This window comes from Lagopus muta, chromosome 12, assembly GCF_023343835.1.
Source record: "Lagopus muta isolate bLagMut1 chromosome 12, bLagMut1 primary, whole genome shotgun sequence".
NCBI lineage: Eukaryota > Metazoa > Chordata > Aves > Galliformes > Phasianidae > Lagopus > Lagopus muta.
This window is the reverse complement of record NC_064444.1, coordinates 5,362,594-5,384,909: the sequence shown is the minus strand read 5'-3', so window position 1 is coordinate 5,384,909 and position 22,316 is coordinate 5,362,594. Positions and strand designations below refer to the sequence as shown.

The 22,316-nt window shown below is 41.2% G+C and overlaps 2 protein-coding genes across 3 annotated transcripts in view; one reads left to right on the top strand and one right to left on the bottom strand.

Annotated features, from left to right (window-relative positions):
* The window catches only part of WWOX (WW domain containing oxidoreductase), a 468,578-nt gene extending 446,556 nt beyond the window's left edge, over nt 1-22,022 (top strand). For both annotated transcript variants that reach the window (XM_048959036.1, XM_048959035.1), the window contains one exon: nt 20,863-22,022. In XM_048959036.1, the coding sequence (XP_048814993.1) occupies nt 20,863-21,051 (189 nt within the window). In that variant the 3' untranslated portion in view covers nt 21,052-22,022. The remainder of the gene's footprint in view (nt 1-20,862) is intronic.
* A 19-nt stretch (nt 22,023-22,041) lies between these two features.
* The window catches only part of MAF (MAF bZIP transcription factor), a 157,598-nt gene continuing 157,323 nt past the window's right edge, over nt 22,042-22,316 (bottom strand). Inside the window, exon 3 of the mRNA XM_048959041.1 lies at nt 22,042-22,146. The gene's annotated coding sequence lies outside the window, so the exon portion shown is untranslated. The remainder of the gene's footprint in view (nt 22,147-22,316) is intronic.

Below are 22,316 nucleotides of genomic sequence, written 5' to 3'. Positions count from 1 at the left end.
AGTGTCAGGACTTCTCTAAGCCGATTCAGGCGAATAAAAGCAACCCAACAAAGCTTTGATGGTGTCATTACATCTTCCTTAAATCTCTTTCCTTGCTAACATCCAATAATTCTATTACCTCTAATCAATTCACGAGCTATTTTATTTGAAAGTAAGAGAAATCAACTTCAAACCATGCAGCTTCGGTTCACCCAGCAACCACACAAGCTGACGATATTTCTGCCATGGCTTCAATTGACTCTTAAGTGAGTTACAGGCTTTGGAGCAGTCTGAACCTTATCTGTGCTCTTCAGTCCAAGCCAATAAACACAGAAAATGACCTGTTGTCACCTTCTGAAGTTCCTTCACTTCCACACCACGCTGTGTGTTGTTTTTGCAGTGCAGATAGCATGAGCACTTGATAATTTTGGAGTACTAAGGACCAGACATCAACTTACTCCAAGAGGTCTTACATGTGGCAGTATGTCCAATGTTTTTTTTCTTTGCTGCTGCAGCAGCACTCCATTCTGCAGCTCCTTTATGTTGCCTTTTTGGTATTGGGCATTTTGCTGCTATTGTTTTAACTTCCTATTGCGTTCACACGGGCTCATTCCCACCAGGGTGATTTTTGGATGTTGTCATTAACATAGCAGACATAGCTGAGCAGGCTCTCAGGCGATGTTCATGCCTTGTCGTCTGGCTGTGGCTGCCCAAGTTTCTTGCCCCTGGCTCACGTCAAGCCGCACGTCACGGTGACTCTGACAGAACTGCTGCCACCCTTGTCTGCATGATCAATCCCTAACATAGCTCTTGCAAAATAAGCCTGGTGTCTTCAGCAGCTTAAATAATAGGTCTCTGCTAAGGCAGTCTTTAACTGAAACAAGTCTGGAGTGATTAGGTGAGCAGCTGAAACTGCAGATAGCGGAAGGTGGTAACCTTGCAGACAGATAATGATGAGCAGCAAGACGTGGGGCTCCTGTGCTTACAGCCCTACCTGACATGGAAGCAGCCAATAAGAGATTCCTGAATGCACTTATGTGATCAGATTTAGCTGCCCAAAGTGATCTCAACCAGCCTATTTGTGAAATATACTCTTCTTAGCACTCAGTTCCATGGCAGCATGAAACTTAAACATCCGGTAGACATCAGAATGCCCAAGGAGGCTGACATTCAGCAAGTGGGTGACAACAGTCCCTCACCCCAAGCAAACTAGGATGCACTTAGGAGGATGTCCCATATATAACTTATTAATGGGTTAATTTTTATCTGGGTCAAGGCTCTGTCATCTTTCCTACAAACTTTTAAAAAGTCTGCTGCTGTTGTCACGTTTCTTAATGAGAATCATACATCATTTCATCATACCTAGCTATCCACCCTTATCTCACACTGTACAAAAGGCAGAGGGGTACGCATCCTGTTTTCTCCCACGCTGTCATAGTTGTTAGTTTCGGAATAAGTTGAATTGAAGCCTCAAACTGGGGAGGCATTCATTGCAGTCCTCATGTTGGTAAGCATTTACTCATGCAAAGCCACTAGGATGACTCAGCTAAGCGTGGGCAGCAAACCAACACAAGCTAGGATTGCCTGTGCTGTGTAACCAGCATCTATTGGTCTTGTTAAACCAAGGCCTGGACTGTTCGGAAGCACGTGGGCTTTGTTTTCTGTGCTGGATTTCATATGATAAAATTCATGCATGTCTTTTCTGTAAAACTTTGCCAGTAGTATGAATTACAGAAGATTGTCAAAGCATGGTTTAGCAGCGCTGCTTGTAATTTCAGTTGTCACAGGCAACATACCTTGTACAACAGGATTTCAGTGCCCTCCATTGCCAAGAGATAGTTCTGAGTATACGTGACATGTAAATGACACTGGTGTCACTGCACATAAGCCTGTGGTTACTCTCATATCTGTTCCCATACGTGCTGCCTCTGAGCCCACACATCAGGAGGCTCAGTGCTGGTGCTTTGGTGTAGGGAGAGCTGCACAGCTGCGTTTGGGTGATGCTCACCCAGCCCTGCTGCTCCCAGCTCATTGGAGCACTCCGTGTGTGCCGCTGTCCTACTCTGGTTTGTTGTCCTTGAACACCTTTCTTGTAGGAAGGATGGGCTCCCTGATGGTGGTGACATTGGAAAATTTCCCTGGAAAAGATGAACTATAGAGTATCATAATATAATTCCACTTCATCAGTGGTGGGAGAAACATCAACATCTGTCATCTCAAAACTTTCTGAGTGAAGAATTTCTTAGGTTTCTTTAGATTAGATGTTCTAATCTAAATTTCCCCTCTTATAGTTTCAAGCCTTTCCCCCTTGTTCTATCACTATTAGACCACGTAAAAAGTTGGCCACCCTCCAGCTTGTAAGTTTGCTTCCCTTCAAGTGCCGGAAGGACGCAGTGAGGTCTCTCGGGCTGGAGCACCTCTCCTATGAAGAAAGGTTGAGGGAACTAGGCTTGTTTAGCTTGGAAAAGAGAAGGCTCTGGGGAGACCTCATTGTGGCCATCCAGTACTTGAAGGGAGCATATAAACAGGAGGGGGAATGGCTGTTTACGAGGGTGGACAGTGATAGGACAAGGGGGAATGGTTTCAAACTGAAACAGGGAAGGTTTAGGTTAAATATTAGAAGGAAGTTTTTCACTCAGAGAGTGGTGACACACTGGAACAGGTTGCCCAAGGAGGTTGTGGATACCCCATCCCTGGGGGCATTCAAGGCCAGGCTGGTCTGGTGGTTGGCGACCCTGCGCACAGCAGGGGGCTTGAAACGGTCATCATTGTGGTCCTTTTCAACCCAGCCCATTCTATCATTCGTCCTGAAACCTTCTGTTCTCCAAGCTAAACAACCCCAGAATACTTTGAAAATCCAATCAACAACAAAACTTTTCCAATACATCAACATGTTAAAAAAAAAAAAAAATGTCCAGGAAAGTTGTTTAATGTCAACAAGTATAGAAATCTGACTGTTTCATTCATTCATTCATTCATCCTCAAAACCAGAGCTATCTATGGGCTGGAGTCGAAGAAGGATTTTCACACTCTTTGGCCTCTCTGAGGTCAGCGTCAGGTATAAAGTAGAAAGAAAATGCTTTTGATCATAAGACTTAAAAGTGCTATTCAACAGGATGAGGTGTATGCTACCTAACGTGATGATTCTTTCATCAATTTGATTTCCAGAATCACTGCATTGGGAAGCAGGAATGTGGTTGATTTGGAATGGATGAACTAGAAGGAAGGAAGTTCCAGACAAGGGAATGAATTGGAAGAGAAAGAGTAGAAATAAAGATGAAGGGGTTGCGAGAAATTGCTCTGTGTTAGGACATAAGTTAGACATAGTTTATTTTACTCCCCGCACAGTGCAGTTGCTTAAAGGAGGAGTTATTTGCTCTTCTTGGTCATTTTACCGAATGGAGAACTTGAAGTGTGGAAACAGCTCTTTGAGGAAGAAGTTGTCTTAACGCTTTCATTACTACTATCTGCGCCTGGCTTCAGCATTCCAGTTAAGACCCTGTGACTATTGTCAGGCTCCTGCTTTGCAAAGCCACAGACAACTGTCACACACACAGCCCAAAGCCATCAATACAACAGCAGTACTTCATTTTACCCGGGCTGTACAATGTTGCAAGAAGCCACATCATTTCTACATTAATTTTTTTTCTCTTTTCCTGTGTATTTTTCTCTTTCCGCCTCCTCAGTGGTGTTTGTTGAAGGCACCTCTGCACAAATTGCCTTTTTCTGTGCCTTTCCTGCCTGTGTATTGCAACTGGGCCCCCGCGACACACCAAGGGCTGCTGTGGAAGCCACTGAGATATAAACAGAGCCTCGGCCTTTGTTATCTGCACAAGAAGGAGGAAATGGAGAGTGGGGAGGGCTTTCGATTTTTATTAACTTGCAGTTGGAGCGGCTTCTAGCTGCAACAGCAGTCGGAAGGTATATATTTACCTTTAAGTGTCTCGCTTCATTTTGTGCGTTTGGATGAGCTCCCTTTTATGGCGTGCAATTTCTTTCAGAGATTTCCAGAATTCCCTCTTCAAAGGACTCTTGCAAAGTAACAGAGCTATGCCAACTTAGCAAAGAAAATTACAAATTACTAATTTAAGTGCTTCTTAGAATCATTTTCTTTTTGTTTGGTATAATTTCCACACTTAGAAAATCAAACTTTCAGTTAAATGTTTATACAGTAATTCAGCCGGCTTAAGCCATCTGCTAGCATGGCATCTGCAGAATTGTTTTGATGCACACTCGGTATTGTTTCCTTCACGCATCTTGTAGCCTTGTATTTTGGTTGCAAAGGGATCTTCTTTTTTTTTTTTTTTTTTTTTTCCAGCACAAAAGAAGTGCTGTTTATATCCAGGGATCTAATTGCCAGCTTTATTTCCAAACTCTACTTCAAATCAACTTCTTATGTCTCTGAAAACCTTATTCTGATTGACATTTACTTTTCCAGACCTGTATTCAGTCTTATCTTGCTCTTTTATTATACTTTCCTTTATATCAGTATTCAAAAAAAAAAAAAAAAAAATCATTTTTGAAGAATATAGGTGGGCTTGGAGCATTAGTATTCATACTTGCATGTTAACAACCGTTATAACACGTACCAGAGGGAAAATATTATTTCTCGTAAATGCTCAATAATTATAGTCTTTATTGCATCAAAACCCATGTTTTGACAGATAGTGGAAAGCTTTCAAAGCTTGTGTGGGATGGATGACAGATAGCTGCAGGTGGAAAATATTTTTTTAGGTATTGGGTTTTCTATCACTGATACTGTAAATATTCTTCCAAAATAACATTAACCTTCCAAGCAGGGTTGGTCGCATTCAATGATAATACGTGTATTAGCAAAAGATGCCTGTGAAATAACTCTTAATGATTCAATCTAATTAATCTATGGTTGGGACATTAATGTCTCTTTTCATTAAGTTGGGAAGTATGAAAGACTAGAAAATTACTGCTGTGCTGGATTTAGTGCTTTAGGTATAATTTGAATGGATGTGCTAAATTCTTGGTTATAACTTGCACTAACACCTACTGTAAGAAAAATTAAGGAAAGCTTGTCTGCTGCTGCAGTTTACAAGAATGCCTGAATGAACTTAAACCATTTGTAGCATTATCCCTGTGAATGGATTGTTTCATACAACTTATGACACGTTCTCCCATTATTTTTAACATGTATAGTATTTTGATTTATGCAGATACCAACACAGAAAATGAATTCAAAAGGGAATGTTGCATCTTTTTTTTAACTTCTAAATTAAAATACTTTTTCAGTATACGTCACCACAAGCTTAAGTGGTAGATGGATAAGTTGCACCACCCAGTTATAACCCTACTGCACATGAGGTCATCTGAACTTGCAGCTCTTTTGTTTGGAGTGTAGATGTCCTGAGCTAGTTTGTGCTATGGTCAACTGGACCTAAGAGCGTGATTTGTGCTGATAGCCTAACTCGTGTGTTTAAGCATTTAATGAGCACCACAGCACAACCTCATTTAGACACTTGCTGGGTTTGTATTAAATGCCTGAGCCTTGGCAGATTCAAGTGTCTCTCAAGTATTAAGATGCCTCTATAACCTAATAGGATTTTAGGGCTTCAGTGAGTTTGAGAGTATTCCAGTTGTGTTTACTGGATCTTGACCACTACTGCTGTAATGTTGAGTCTACTTAAGTCAATTGCAACGCTCCCACTGACTTCAGTGAGATCAGACTTTCAAACTTCAAGAGAAAATGTGGTGGGGATTTAAGATTTCCTGTAAACTGCATTTAATATTGCATCTGAAGTGAGAAGACTACTTCTCTTATTTCAAGGTTGTGGGGCTGCTACAGCGTAGTTGACGGATTGACGTGGTAGCTCAGAAGTAGCTCTCAGCATCCATCTGGTAGGCCAGTGCAATTGAGCTTAAGTCCATTCAGAGTGATTAAACAAGGCAGGGGCAGCCTGTCTGACATCAAGCATTGCCACCTCTTATTTGCCCCTTACATCATACAGAAGTCACCAGAGAGCTATGTGGGCAAATATATTGTGTTCATGTTCCAGTGATGCTTAACTGATAATACTCCTGAAAAACAACAACAAATTAACTGTGTGTCTCTTGCAAGGGTGAGAATCTGACCAACTATATCCTTTTTGATTTTGAGATGGATCATCCCTAGCTGTAGACTAATGGAACGTTTCAGATGACCAGTAACATTCTGAAGAATTGACTGATTTTTGTATCTATTTTTTTAATAGATGGGACTCCCTATGGAATGTCATTCCTTGAGAAGTCAGCAGGGGTCACTTAAGTTCATTATTTTGCAGCAAATTTGCTTTTGGACTTCGAAAGAGTTAAAAATCCTTTAGGTATCATTTATACCTCTGAGCGACTTTTCTTCTGCAGCTTCAGTAGGTTGAAAAAAGTGATAAAAAGTATGTAAGGAGTGTTAGATAGCGCAGCTCCAGTGCAGCATTTGGGCAGAACATAAATATATTTCACATGTCACCTACTGAAAAAGATTATGCCACTTAAGAGCACATGGAACTTTAATAGAAATTTATTGTTAAAAGACTATTCTCCTAGAAGTACACGGCAGTGTGGCAAGATGGGATAGAGATCTTGTTACAGACCATCATTTTTATGTGGATGAAGCAAATGGAAAATTACTGAGATAGTCAACTGGATGGTACTGAGTGAGAAGAATCTTCTGTGTGTTTGCTGGGAAGCCAGATTCATTTCCATTCTTACTGCAGGAGATAGCAGATTTCCAAACTTTCCAAGGTTTCTTCGTTAGGGTCTGAGTAAGGCGATAATGTAAGGCCTATCTGCACTAACTGAAATCCTGGAGTGGCATTTTCTCTTTGTTTTATGTTTCTCATTTTTCATATAGGACAAAAATTATTAAAGTTGCACTGGGATTCCTTCTTTTCCCACTGCTTAAGATGGATTTATCAGAAACTGTCCTGAACATCAGTTGAGGAATTAGACCAAAGTAAAACTGTATTTCATCTTTGTGGTGGTAACTGCATCACCTTGTTTATAGGAAGAAAATAATGTGATGACAAGAAAATAAAATGGGTGTCCAAAAGCTTGAATAGGGAAAGTCACAAAATGGATTTGAAAGATTGGGTGGTATAAGTGGACTTGGAAAGAGAGTTCCTTTAAGCCTGAGTTGGTACCTGCTGTAATGGTGTGTTGGTGTTATTTAAATGTTATAAAAAAGGATGGAATTGCATGCTTTATTCTGTGTACCTTGGCTGGTTGCAATTTGTTCATTGTGTGAGTCTCTTAAAAGAGCAAAGAAAAATGGCAGCTGGAGGCACAGAGACGCAAGGGTGCTTAAGAGTCTGTTGAGATCAAGGAGTATTGTTTGCTCAGTGCACAAAAACTGTTACTAAATGTGAATGTGATTTGTATGTGAGGATCTCAGCAGTAAGAAACAACTATGTAAAAGCTGCAGGAGATGTATGCTCAGGTGCCTTAGTAACATTTACTTGATATTTTGAGTGAGCAATTTAGACAGATATGTGTGCGTATGTGTACATGTATGTCACATATATATACAATATGAATATTTGAATTTCAGTGTTCAATAGGATTAGAGGAAGATCACCTGCTGCCAGGCAATGCCACTTACTGCATGCCTAGAATTAGAGCTGCACATGGACTGATTTACCAAGAATATTCAAAGTGATCATTCAATCTCCATTTAACTTGCATGGATTTAAAATGCAAAACAGCAACACACTTCATGCAAATGTCAGCTCTGCCTATGCTCCAGGATGCGTTTCCAGGAGAGAAAACAATAAGTTTATTCTTCTCCCCAATTAGACTTTTGTGCGAGGCTCAGTTATGTCTCCAACTATCACAGTGAACACGTACCAAAGCAGAACATTAATGTGCCTTTTAATGCTTCTTAGGAGTAGATCAAAAGAAGTGTCAGGTGCACTTTGCATTCCTCCCATGATGGCTCTGAGGCTGGTCTGCATGCTGTTCCCAGCCTGTCCGCATTACCTGGCACCTCCATGGGCTGTGCCACAGCTCCTGGTGTGCTGCCGCCACCGCTGCCAGCTTTTGCTTTTGCTGTTGAGTGGCAGAGGAGAGTTGTTGAAGTCAGTCTTGGACAAAATGACTTAAAAACTGAGCAGGCTGGAAAGTGGATCTCCATTAGTGGAAGGAAACTTGCAAGCGTTCGCTGTAAGCTGTTATTATTTTGTTTGCTTGCTCGAGGCGATGTGTCAGAACAGCATTTACCTTTTCTTAGTACCAGCTTGGCTGTTCTACCCATCATTTCTTTTAACATGGTTAGCAGAGGGACTGGTGGCTCTGTCACTCTAAACTCAGGGTGCTTAAAATGTGTGAGAGAGCAGGGAGACAGATTTCCTTAACAAGCACAGCAGCATAATTTTCCAACCTGCCTTGCTCGGTTGCAGTGCTGGATGTGGCATTGCTAGCACGTTCAAGGGGCTAATGATGGCTATTGCAGAATGCTTTCAGCATGAGGGAGCAGATGGGAGCACCCATGGAACGTGAGATATTGTGGAAACAGGTAAGCCTCTGAGATCTTAGAGTCATTAAGACTGGAAAAGGTTTCTAAAGTCATTTAGTCCAACTGTTCAGCTGGTGGTAACCAATATTGCCCACTAACCCATGTCCCTAAGTACAACTGAGTACTTAGTAGCTGAGTGGGCTAGAGCATTAAAATGGGAGATGAACAGTGAAGGAAGGTGCTTGGTGTCAGACACAGCAGCACAAACGTGGAGCAGGAGACAAGGCTATGGCCAATATGCAGGAATGAAGAGAGGAGCAAGCATAGGGGAGAGGAAGAACTGTGGAAGGAGAAATGCTGCACTGTACAGAATGCTATGGACACAACAAGATGGAATTTATGCAGAAGCAAGGAAGCAATGAGAAGGGTTCAAGTTTTGTAAGAAAGTTCATTTCTATATGTTTTTCTCTTTCAAATGGATGCTTTGAATAAATAGTGCTTTCATTTCCCATGAGGCAGAGGTGAATAATAAGTACCTCAGCCAGGAACGCTGATCTCCCCAGCATCAGTCATCCGCTTGCAGCCTTACACTCTGGCAGTGCTTTGGCTGAGCAAATTAGCCTGAAGTGTTGTGCCCTTGGCTGGCAAATCCTTTCAACCCGGTTGAACAGACAAAATGAATACCCAGATTGTTCCTACGTCTGTTATTCTCCCGTGTTTATCTGGCTGAGCTGTCAGTCAGGCCATTATAACTGTGGTGCACACTCAAATGACTTGTCCACTCACAAAAGCAGGGTCTGTTGATGATAAGCTAAACAAAACTGGAGAGCCACTGTTGACAGAGTTGGGAAATCTTGCAAATGTGTCAGGTAAAAGCAGAAGTGCTTTTCTGGAAGATACAGAAGCAGCTTTTATTGCACGTGCGTAGCTTTAAAGTGTTTGCTGGGGTTTGTCGGCAGACGATAAATGTGCGTTTGTAATGAATTGGGTTCCTCTCCACTTTAAACAAATTAAGCAGCGTGCAGAAGATTTCTGAAACTCAAGTGTAAGGGTATATTGCTTTTACTAGAATTAATTAACCTGAAAATACATCATTTACTTGCACGGCCTCTGCCAGGCAAGCGCGTAGCTGCGATCTGTCATGCACCAGCCCTGTCCGGAGCTGTGGGAGCACCCACAAAGCCTCTGTGCCTTGTATGGGAACAGCAGCCAAACCTTGGGCTGTTGGCAGGGCAGTGCTTCCAGTCACCCTGCTTTGGGTCCTATAGCCGTAAATGTGTTGAGTGCTTGGGCCTTCCTGGGCAAGGAGGGCGTTTGGATGAGGAGGGATCATCAGTTTTTATCATGCTATAAACTGGGTGTCTTGTGCTGAACGACACAGGTTAAGGGCTGTGTGAAGGATGATTTCTTTCCTTCCTTATAGCTTTTCCTCTAGGACCTTGAATTAGAAGAAGGACTCTAAGTCACTCCTGAAATTAATTTGATTGCACAATGTTAAGTAACACAGTGCCTTCATGCAGAACGTGAGTGTGGCTTTTTTGGTCCTTTAGCCTCACGTTTGTGATCCCGATTAACAAGTTTTCAGACTGCAGATGTGGACGTAGCCTCAGATGTCTGAACAACGTCAGTGTCCCCCTGCTCCTTCTCTGAGCTCTCTGTCTCTGGTAGGGAGACAATGGAAGCATCTTCGTTCTCAGCAGCCGTGCCTGCATGGTCCCAAACCTGGTAGCCTTGTTGGCTGTGATGAAAATGTAATGGATGGTACAGCTATTTTTCATCAAATGCTTGTTAGTCAATTTATTAGATTCCTAATATACTAATGCATTCATTTGGCAGGCATCTCGGCAAACGAGACTTGCAGTGGAGTGTACTCATTCAAAGTCATGGTAGCTCGCAGGTTGCTGATTTCTCATCAGCACTCAGAAGATAATTTGCAAATGTGTCATTTATCATTATGCGCTTTGTGGAAGCAGATCTCATGAATGGGATAAACAGATAAGAATTTAATAATGAGCATTTCCTTCCCAAACACCATTACTGGCTTCTTATGTTTTATATATACTGCTAACACTATATCTGAACAGCATATGAGTTTGCATATGGCTGTGAAATACCTGTGGGTATGGCTCAGCATTCCTTCTGCTGAGGGACACAGAGTTGGAGCAGATTAGGTGTTGTATGATGAAAGAAGGAAGGATTTTATTTGGAATAGTTGAAGAAGGATGTGTGTGGACTTTTTCACCGTGAAAACACACTAACTTTCCTTTCCTCATAACAATCCATGAATGGCCACCAGTGTGCCCAACGAGAAGGTTGTTCAGGGGCTGGATTGGTAGGGCTGTGTAGCAGAGGCACGCTTTTGTCCATGCCCAGTCTGCATGCTGCACGGATGCTCTGACCTGCCAATGCCTTTGACTTTGCGTTGGTGGCTGCTTTTTATTCACCTGTTCACTCTTTACTGGGAAGAACTTTAAAGTCACAATAGCCACGAGAAGAGCCTGAAAACGCGATTCCTGTCTCCTCCTGTGACATTCAGGGTGGAAGCCCTGCATACAAATCGTCGCCACTTATTTTTTGCTTCTGCGGATGTGATGGTACTAAAGGAGAGGTGTGACAAGGAGCTTGCACCGGGAGGAGCCCTTCTGCAAATCGCTCTGTGCTCAGCACCGCTGCGATGGAACAGAGGCGCTCCGCCACCGCTGCCCTCCAGCAGAGCCAGGAAACCGTGCAAAGATATTGATAATTGATTCCATTTTATATAAGTTAAAAACTAGCTTTTCCCTCCTAGTGTGAAGGTAATGGGTTTTGTCTGTAGAAAGATAATAATCCCATGAGCCATTTCTCGACTTTTTAAGTATTCATCTTAAAAGAGTCTTCAAGGACTGGAAAGAGATCTTCCTGAGACACTGAGTTAAGTCTGAGAACTTAAAAAGTCATGAAGATTTGGTCAATTAATGTGTTTATTCATCTACATCTCCTCTTGAAAAAGCCTCTTCAAATATGAAAGCTGTTTTCTTTCGATTAAAAAGTTGTCACTGCATTTAGTTTCCAGAGGTAATGTGGAGGGGATTATTTTTTTTAACCTTACCATAGTGGAGGATAAACACATCTCTTTTTTTTTGTTCTTATCTGTTTCTACACAGGAGTATTCATTTAGTGCAACAACAACAACAAAAATAGGAAAAAGTGCTAAATTGAAACCTTTCTGCCAAGTTTGTATGCAGGGGATGACTTGATTTATAAGCTCAGGTAATTTCATTTTTGTTCACGCTCCTTCAATTGAAAAGCTCCCAAAAACAGAGCTGAAGCGAAGAGATGGGGAAATTTATCAAACTATTTATCAAATTATTTTTGCAGTCTGTCAAAGTCATAAGCATGCTAGAAAAGAAACATAAAGAGGGTGTTCAAACAGAAAGACATGTCTGAGTGAGCAGCCGGACCGCGGGCAGACAGAGGCCAAGAAGATGGATCTGCCCCAAAACTCAGTGCCCATGTTGGGTCTTTTCTTGATGGATTAAAGGCTGAGAAAAGGGGATGAAAAACAACATGGAGAAGGAGGGATGGGAGCAATGAAGATAGGCTTCTCCCCTATAGATAGCCGGTAAGCCACCACCGAGGTTTATCAACAGGCATGGTATTGGGTCTGAATGGAGCCCACTCTTGGCAGGGGGGGATTCACATCCTGAGATGGGAGAAAACAGCCCTAAGTGTGCATCCCTGAGAGCAGGTCTTGGGAGGCAGCGCTGAGAAAGCAGGAGAAAAAAGAAAAAAAGATAAAGAAAAAGCAACTGAGATAGAATGAACCAGTCTAGTAAGAAATCTTTAATTTCTAATGAGCTTTAAAGGGTTTGAGAGAAGTGATTTTTTCTTTTTAACAAACCAGTTCAAGTACATGCCTTCAGATTATAAAAGTACCTGAAATTGCCTAGAATATCAGCATGCATAGCTTGTTAGTATTTACATATATTTACATAGGAAAACAAGAGAAAGATCTACAGTTATTTACAGTCTACATAGGAGAAGAGAAAGGCAGCATAATTGTATTTCCTAAAATACAGTAGTTGAATAGTCAGCACATGCATATTAAGATATATTTGCATGATAGAACGCAAATGTTTGAAGACCTTTTTAACTCCCTATGCTAAGGTGTAGCATAATAAAGGTAATTTTTTGTTTTGTTTTGTTTCTAGTCTATTTGCATCAAGTGCTTTAAAATGTTCACTAACACAGCGGCAGCATTATTTACCCTGGCAATTAAAGCAACAGTACACACGATAATTTCCTACTAACTAGCAACAAGCTGCTGGTGAATGAAATATCTATTGTTTCTCATTATCCATCGACCAACATACAGGGATCTCTCCTTGTAAAGGCAGTGCCTAAGCTATCACCATTAATTATAGAAGTAATATAAATGAGACTCTACAGTATGTACTAAATGAAATATTAACAAGGCAAGTGTCTTTGAGCCTGAAAGATGCACTAACAGGGCACACTTTACAGCAGGCTATCTATGAAAATCACACATACATAATACAGGAGTGCCTGGCTTACATCTCTAAGCCTAGACATTAGAGGCCTGTTTGCTAGATCTGTATTATTGCAAAATACATTCCCTTAATTAGTTTCTGGAAGACAGAGTTAGTAGTTAATTTCTTACCATGATATGTCCCGATCATCACACCCTGTGGTTTTTCAATGCATTGTATTACTGAAATTTGTGTGTGTGTCTGTGTGTGTGTGTTTATATCTCAACAGATGAGAAACAGTCTTTGTTTATATTTAAAACTGAAACAAACAGCTTGTTAAATATTTGTCCCAAAAGGTCACTTGCTTAAAAAGCATTGCGTTTTGTGGGGTTGTTTCACTTGTATCTAAAGTCAAAGTTGGTCTAAAAAAGGATCTGTGCAATGAAGGAGGAAGCACAATGTCATTATTGTGATGACATTCACAGCAATACTGCTTTTGAAAAGACTCTAAATTTTGACTAGAATTAGTATTAAAAAGCTATATAAGTATATACAACATATACAGAACTGTATGCGTACGTACATTTATATAAAGTATGTCTATAATTAAAGTTAGGTACAGCAATAAAGTAAAACATTTCATGTCAGCAGAAGTTAAAAACAGAAGCAATTTCAACAAATTCTCACATGCATGTGTCTGAAAATCAGGCAGCCCTATTCTGATGACCGTCTTACAGCAGCATATCTAGTCTGGCAGGGTACATCTACAGTTAAGAACCTGTTGGCCCAACTCTTCAAGTTACACCTGCCTGGAAGAGCATGGCTTAGCTGGCAAAGTACACATTTCAGGGAGATTTTCAATATCTTCCAGAGGATTTCCATTTTTGGCAGTGGCCAACAAGTCATAATAGGATACATGTTTGTGTAAACATAGTCTCATAAAATGAGTGGCAGAGATTCAGAGGTGCTGCAGGGATTGGATCCCCTAGGACTCTGTCTACCTCTGGCCTGTTCTTTGCAAGCAGCATCATATGGCCAACGTGATCCCAAGCCTATCTGAGGTTTTCCCAAATCCAGGCATGAAGGGAAGCATGCAGTATCACACTGCTGCTCTGTACGTCGCGGCACAGCGAGAAGGAGCAGCAATGCTAGATGGTAGCAATTTGCATGCAGTGTTCGAAACTGCCACTTCAGTGGAGCGATGATGTCTTGAAAGTGTAAATCGGGTGTGAACAGGAGATCAGTGGGCAGGAGAAGAGAATTCAGAAGCGATCAGTGAGGAAATGCGGTGTTGGTAGAAGGCTGGTGAACAGCCCATGGGGCATGCTGCTGAAATGCTGGTTGTGCAAGGGAAAGCCATATGCTTCACTGAAGTTTTTGAAGGTTAAGATGGCTCTCTGTCAGGCTTGAAACAATGTTCAAAATCTGATTGTGGACTCCAGTGAGAACAAAGTAAGGAATAAAGAGCTGCCTGTGGGACCAGTTCCCACCCAGGTGCTGTAGTAGTGTTGTATAAACTATGTGTCTGCATCTGCCTTAAACATGGGGTGGTTTTATCTGAGATGTCTGTGAAAGGCTGGCAGATACAATACTAGATGGGAAATGTGGACCCTTCTGAAGGATTTCCCAAGGCAGCTCAGATATTATAGCCCTCTGTTGGGCAATGTGGTATGCCACGGTGGCTCTTTCTAGCATATACAAAGTTTGGGAGAGATGAACCCACTGTTCTTGCTTTCAGGGTCTGGTTACCTCTAAAGCAACCGTTCATGGAGCCCCCAGTGGCTGGCTAGTAGTGTTCAACCAAATTTTCATTGAGCTGGGCAAAAACTAACAAATGAGGGAGGGAGGATACCAGCATGGGGCCTGTTGTAGCAGAAAACTTCACAGGTTAGAGAAGGAAGTTTGTGCAATAGAGAAAGATCTGCATGATTCCAAAAGATACTTACATTTTTATCAGCTGTAATGCCAACATCATTTTAAATCTAATCATTTTAACAATGGTTTATAATACAACACAGTGCTTTTCAACAGTAGATGTGGAAGCAGTCCATAAACACGAACTCGTCCTCACAACACCCCTGTGAGGTGGGTAAACATCAGTACTCTCCCATTTTACAGGTGGGAAGAGTGAGGTACGTGGAGTTGAAGCGACTTGTCCAAGTTCGCTTGGGAAGTAAAGACTGAAATGAGAAAACCAGCCCAGTGCTCCTGCCTTGATGTGTTGTATTTCACCTTTTCCAGTGGAGTGACTGTTGCAGACAATCTGTTTGACACTGGACGCTGGAGGTTGGAAGCTTCCAAGCCCTATCATTGCCATAATTGAGAACATATGGGATGTTGCATAACACAAACAACATGGTGCATTATCAAAATACATTTATTACAGTGGGCACATTTTCTTTTGCAAAGTTAAAACCCAGAATGTAAGTTAAATATAGCTGCATATATTGAGTAGTTGAAATAATCAGTAGGTCTTAATGCCTCAGCAGTTGAAAACAAATCCTCTTTCGTGAACTACTGCAGTTTCCTTACTCAAAGAATATAGCACATTTATCTTCTATAATGTATGTAAAGAACACTGTAAATGTGTAAAGGTCTTAATGACGCTAAGAAAAGTTACAGCTTGAAACCAACTATGCCTTGCAAGTAGAGAAGCTGTTAGAGTTTTGAGTCTTTGTAGTTGGGAATTAATTGAAAAAGGAATACATCAGAGGAAGAAAAAGCAGACCTTATAGATTTGGGTTTATTCGTTGTATTATCTTCTAAGAGATGCTTTGCTGGTTTAAATGTGGTGCTGGGGGAAGGGGAGGTGGTTGAGAATCTCTGGTTTAGATGTGGTTCAGTGAGACCTTTGAAAAGACTGTAATTACAGAGTCAGTTCAGGTCACGTTTTCCTGCTGGCACTTGGGTGGAGATGGGACCTGAAGTCAACTGCGCCTGATTTGTTTATTGAATCATATTTGGCAGCTCCAAAGTTTTATTTTTTTTTAGTTGCAGCTGTGATTTTGGTTTATCATACTCACCCAAACGAGCAAAGGCAGGTCTCAATTTCTTATTTCCTTGCTGAAAAAAAAACCATCAGGGAATCCAATTTTCTTACAGGAGAATAGCACACACATACTGTGAGTGTTACTCAGAAGATAACAGTGCATCTGGGATTGCTCTGAGTAAGAGGACTGCAGCAGGAACCAAACAGTTCTCCTATAATCTCCTGTGTGAGGCTAAAACTTGCTGGAGATCCCAAATGGAAACAAGTGCATTCCTAGTGCAGCTCCCTTCCGGGAGGCTGGCCAGAGCTTGAGGCTTTTTTTTCACACTAAAGCAGGAAATGACCATGGCTGAAGATATCAGGCAAACTTACCCTGCTCTAGCATGGATCTGAACACTCGGGGCGCTTCCCACAGGCACAGCAAAGGGTGGGAGAGCCCATGCACTGCAGTATGTGTAGTGAGTGGTTCCACTCTCAGTGATGCATAGACTATTGTGTTGAGCTGTAATTTTCGTGCTAGGGCTGTGTTTGCTTGGTCTGATAGTCCTGAGGTGGTTAACAGTAAAAGCCTGAGGAGTTGTAAGGAAGCACTTGCCTTTTTATTTCTCTGGAGCTTCTCACTTTGAATCCGGACCTTGTCAAAGCTGCTCTCTTCCTGTGTCATTGTGAACTCACCTCCCTCCACCGGCCATCGTTTAAGATGCACTGTGCTAAACTTCACCTCAGGCTACCCAGATAACGGGCCTCAATGCTTAATTTTTTGTAATAAAATGAATAACTCAATTTCAGAGAATCTCATTCCATCTCGCTGGTAGGCAGCGCCCTTAACAGAGTGTAGAGTGATCTTATTAGTTTGTAGGTGATGAGTATACAGATAAGTTATGGCTTTGTTTCTAATATTTATTTGCTTCCTATGTAAACCTGCTTCAGAACAAGGATCTAATTTTAGAAGATAAACATGCATTTGAAAGTGGACAAATCTGAAAACTAAACATTAGCTGTGTAATATGTTTTCTTATCAGGAACGTAAGTAGTATCTTAGAATACTAACGGATGCATTATATATATTAATGAGGGATTTACCATATGCCGTACATCAGGAACCCCTCTTCTTTTACTGTTAAGGTATCCAATATTCATTTGAATTCAGTACTGTCAGTTACAAATTGATAGCTCTCGGTTATGAAATAAACGCCTATGAACTAGTAGCTACTTCGTACTTTTATCTCAACAAAGGATTTTGGGAGGATGGATAATTTAGATCTCTGAGCCTCAACTATAAATAAACAGCAACGGCTTTACAAATCCCACCCTGCTGCAGTTTAAGATTGTATTACAAAACTGACAAATGATTTGCAAAGGAGAATGATGAACCCTTATTACTAAGACGCTCTTCAACTTAATCCAAAACAAGATTCCTGGGTAATTTTACGTACACTGGGAAGATTGATGGCGTGGTGCTTGCCTAGCAGCTTTCAGACGTTTGCCGCGATCGGAAATAGCATTGAGGCATGATTAAAGATTCAGTTGGGCTTCTCACAAATTCTTTATCCCACGTATTCATCATCCCCACTCGCTGCCTTTGTTAGGGTTAAGGCAGCTGACCCCCAGCCCGGGTGATTAGCACCATATACAACTGACAGACATACGGAAAAAAAATGTTTAGGTTGCCCGGAGCTTTTAGCATTGTTTATTGGTTTAAATTGTTGGGAGTGGGGACGTTAATCACAATAGATCAGGGAGAGCCTGTGACAACTGACAAGCTCATTGTTTAAGACGTTTTTTAACGAAGTTGTTAACATTAATTCTTTTATATAGTACTCTAATCTTCTTCAAATTATGTTCTGACATGGCACAAACCGCTTGGCATTGAAAGTCATTCAACAGTGATTAAAGTGCTCTTTTTATCGGTTTAAGAATGTTTCATCTTGTATCAGCAGTATGGAATTGTTTACTAATTAGATTCCCTACCATCCTCCGCTGTCGTATGCTGATGATATGTGAACAGGAAAGCTGATGAGCAAAAAAATTAAAACTTGTTATTAAATTGTCATAAGGCCCGGCATATGAAGATGTCATTCAAAAGACTGTGTTCAGAAGGGCTAAACAATATTTACTGAGAAACTCAGCATTTTCTCAGCCCAACTCTACATTGACTCTGCAGTTATCCACAGCCCCACCTCTGTTGGGGAGGTTGATGCCAAGCAGGGGTCTGTTGCACAAGGACCTTCCCATATGGCATGGTCACTCTGGGCTTCCTTGGGTCCTGTTGGGATGGCGACCTCCCAACATCCCACCCGACCCAGAGCATTATTGAGTCCCCTCTGTCCCTGGGCGAGTCACTTAAGATCCTGCATTCATCAAAGGAATTTTGATGCTTAAATGGCTTTGGGAACCTGAGAGTTACCTTCTGTTCTTCATTTTTGTTACCATTAAGTTCCTAGGCTCGATGAGTTCACATTTATCCATTATTCTCTGACATTTAAGCTTTACTCTCTATCAACAAAGAGATAAATAAGACTGCATTTCTCTTAAATAATAAAAAGAAGACATATTTTTCTTCCTATGTGAGACCAATTGAACTTTCTTCTACCAAACCACTCAGGACAATTGAAACACTTAGAAAGATGTAAAGATATACACAGCCAAAAAGCAAATGGCACATTGCTTACATCCAGTCCTCAGTGAAACACTGGAGGCATCACATGATAAAGTGCTTTGGGCTTCCAGCCACATAATCTTTTATCACTTAAAGTAAATATCTTACACGCATACAGGGAAAACTGTTCTCTTCTTTTGGAGTTGGGGTTGTGTCAGTGTTGGAGGTATAAAGCGCTGCCGTTGCGCTGTAGGATGTTCTCTGCCTGCTGAGAATTTTGTATAAGAATCATCAAATTTGACTCATTTGAAAAGATGAATTATTGTTTGGTTTGATTTTGAACTGCTCCGATAAACTTTCCTTTATGAATTAGCTGAGTTCTCTTCAAGCTAGCCTGAGTTTGGCTTGGCTGGACAGATGCTTTACAGCAAAGCTTAAGGGCTCTCATTCTGCAATGAGCACTTCAGTTTAATTTTACCTTTCCAATAAAAGTCCAGTTGAATTGCTTGCAAAAATTAATAATAACACTCTTTGGGGGTTATTCTAAACAGCTGAATACAGTAAACATACCTGTGCTGTGGAGCTTTACAAGATAGTTCAAATGAGTGTAATATTGTTCTCTGTTAATATTATCTTTAGTAGAACTCTTACATTTCTGCTACTGCCTTTAAGATACTTTCTCTTTTTTAAAAAATATAGTGGTTTAATAAGAGGATTGCTTTGCATTATAGTAATTTTAAAAATATTTTGGTCTGCTGATAAATATGTGCCTTAATACAGACAGGTTTGGTTTATGTTGTTATGGGAGATCATTCCTAAGCCGTGGAGCCATCATTATCAGTTTAATCCCATCTTCTGAGAAAATTGCCTATCTTGCAGACAAATACGCCTTTCTTTGCTGTTACAAAATTGAGACACCTCAATTAAGGGAACTGAGGTTTTTTAGAAAGGCTGCCCTTGAAGGATGAGAATGCAGAGTAGAGTTTTTGGAGGCTGACCCCCCCCTAACAGCACCCTGAGTTTCCCTGTTCGTGACACTGAAAGGCTGGGGAAAAAAAAAACAACTGCAGGAAAGTCACAAGAGGTTGAAGCTCATTCTCTTTTCCCATTAAATTATCCTAATGTGGCAACGTCTAATTTCTCTTTGTTTACTTTTTCTATCATACTTGGCAGCTTCTTTATTCTGATTCCTATCAGGTCATAATGAGTTACCACAGAAAGGACTAAGATGTACATAAATAATCACTAGATGCCACATAAACTATCGGTTTTAAATTAGCGTTGTGCGCAGTGTCTTGCTTTGCGCTCTCACCTATTATTTTTAATTACAGTTTACAAAGGCAGCCAGTTTCACGCTCTCTTTGCATCCCTCCTGGCACTGTGCTTGCAGCCCTGAGTGCCCCATCCCTGGGGTGTACCCACTGCTGCCCTCATGCCCTCCAGCTCTGGCTTTCTGTTGGAGAAATTCAGAGAAGCCCATTCATCACATAAGTTCACTTTGTGTTTAAAAAAATAAAAGAAGGAAAAAGGAAAAAAAAAAAAACAACCACCTCTGCTCCACAGAAGCATGTAATATACCTGCTTCTTAAAGCATTATATGACATGAGAAAATGGTTATTAGAGAATTAAAAAACAAAACAAAAGACTGGAAAGGCTCGCGTCTGTGCAGAACTGGCAAATAAACATACTTGCACAGCAGTGGTGACAGTGGCCGCAGCAAAACCACTGATCAGAGATAGATGGGCTGGTTTGGCACAAAGCCCGATTGCATTTTACGTGATAGGTCTTAATTGGAGTGCCCAGGTTAATTTTGTACAAGAGGCTTTAAAAAAACCAACCCACCAAAATAGATGCACCCATCAGTTTGAACTGCTTGCCAGGGTTAGGAAATGGTGGTGCCCGTGTTTGGAGGTTGGAAGGGAGCTTTTAGGTGCTGCTTTGAAACTTGGATCAACTTTTCTGGTTTCTTGGATCAACTTTTTGGGTTTTAGGCTTTTTTTTCAGTACCCACCAGGGTTTGTTGAAAAATAGCAAAAGAGCAGAGATCAGGTAGTGAGATTCTGGATTATTTCTTTCACTTTAAGAGCAAATAAAAAGGAGAAAATAACTTCTCATTAGGGTGTCGTAGGTAAGTGGCTGGGAGGCAGAGAGGCAGCAGCATCCTTAGCGATGCTTTGGTTGCAGTGCGTTTAGCGATGCTCTCCTAAAGATGCACAGCTCCGACAGACTGCAAGCAAATTGACACCGATAAAAATACCTGTATTTCTCTCTATATAAACATATCTACATTTATGCGTGTGTGTGTATATATATATATATATATATAGGGTTTATTTCCAATTTTTATTTTTTTCTTCTTTTGTCGTTTCAGCAACAAGGAGCTGCCACGACTGTGTACTGCGCGACGGCCGCCGAGCTGGAGGGGCTGGGTGGGATGTACTTCAACAACTGCTGCCGCTGCCTGCCCTCGGCCGAGGCTCACAATGAGCTGACGGCCGCGGCCCTTTGGGAGCTGAGCGAGAGGCTGATCCGCGAGCAGCTTGGCAGGCGGTCCCCGTGACGGAACGCCCCGCATGCTCGGAACCTGCCAGCGCTGGAGCCCGTCCAATCTTATCATCTAGAGGGTTTCCGTATACCTCCGATAGAGATTAACCAGTGTTAAATGAAATAATAGCAGTCACAACATAGTGAAAAATGTTAAGTACTAATGGGAAATGGGGAATACGGCGGGTTAAAGGGACAATGCGGCTTCCTGGGGCTTAGTTAGTCGTGCTTCTCTTCTTTTGATTATAGCCTGTTCAAAGTGTAACCCAAGGAGGCGTGCTTTGTGCTATTGCAGAAACGCGGTGCCACAGATATTCTCTGTTGTTTTGATTAATGGGTTAGGTAGGTAGCCCAATATGGGATTTCCTCTTTATTTTGATAATTACTGCCTGTTAGGCTGTAGGTATCGATCGGGATATGGTAGTGATGTTGATTCCTTTTCCCTGCAAGGATTTTTTAGGGTGTGGTGAGTAAAAAGGTTATTAGGGAAAGAGATCTCTCCTGCCCTTGACTGTTGGCTGCAAATACTTCCATGCTATCTAAAAACAGAGGGTGCAAGAAGGCTTCTGAACAGAGATGTCAAAATCACAGCTAATTAAATATTTCTTTTGTCTTAAAAGATTATAATAAAAGATACTTTATAAACCATTCCCTAATATAGAATTAGCAAAGATGATGTTGTCTTCTAAAGAACGCACAGGGTGTAATCAGGGGGTTAAGTGGTATTTTCATCCTTTTCTCACTTCACAGTTTTAAGGAGTTTGTTTTTTTCTTGGAAAATTCACAGTTTCTCAGTTCTCCTGATACTGTATCCCAATCCAAATTTCTCTATTTTTCTTTAAATTTAATAAAACAACATGCTTGCTTGAATACTGTCACCTGAAGAGAAAGTTTGTCTCATTTCTGCAAATGTCTTAGTTAATTTTTTTTTTCTTAGAAAAGAAAACTTGAGGAAAAATAAAGAGCTTCTCGTTGATACCAAGAGAATGCTGTTTTTTTCTTGTTTCTTTCTGAGTTCTTTTATTTTTTTTTTTTTCTGTACTTTGTGCTTTGTAGCTGTCTTCATGCCAGAACGTTGTCCTAAGCCATCATCAGTCCAGCATCACATTTTCTGTGGACAGAATATAAACACATAAATAGAAGGACACATTGTTAATAGAAGCTTAAATGACCCCCCTTATTAAATGATTTATTGCTCACAGTCTGTCTCTTATGATTTGGCTCATATGGACTCAGCTGCTGCATAGGTGTTCCAATAAGGCACGCCGTCACCTGGGAGGA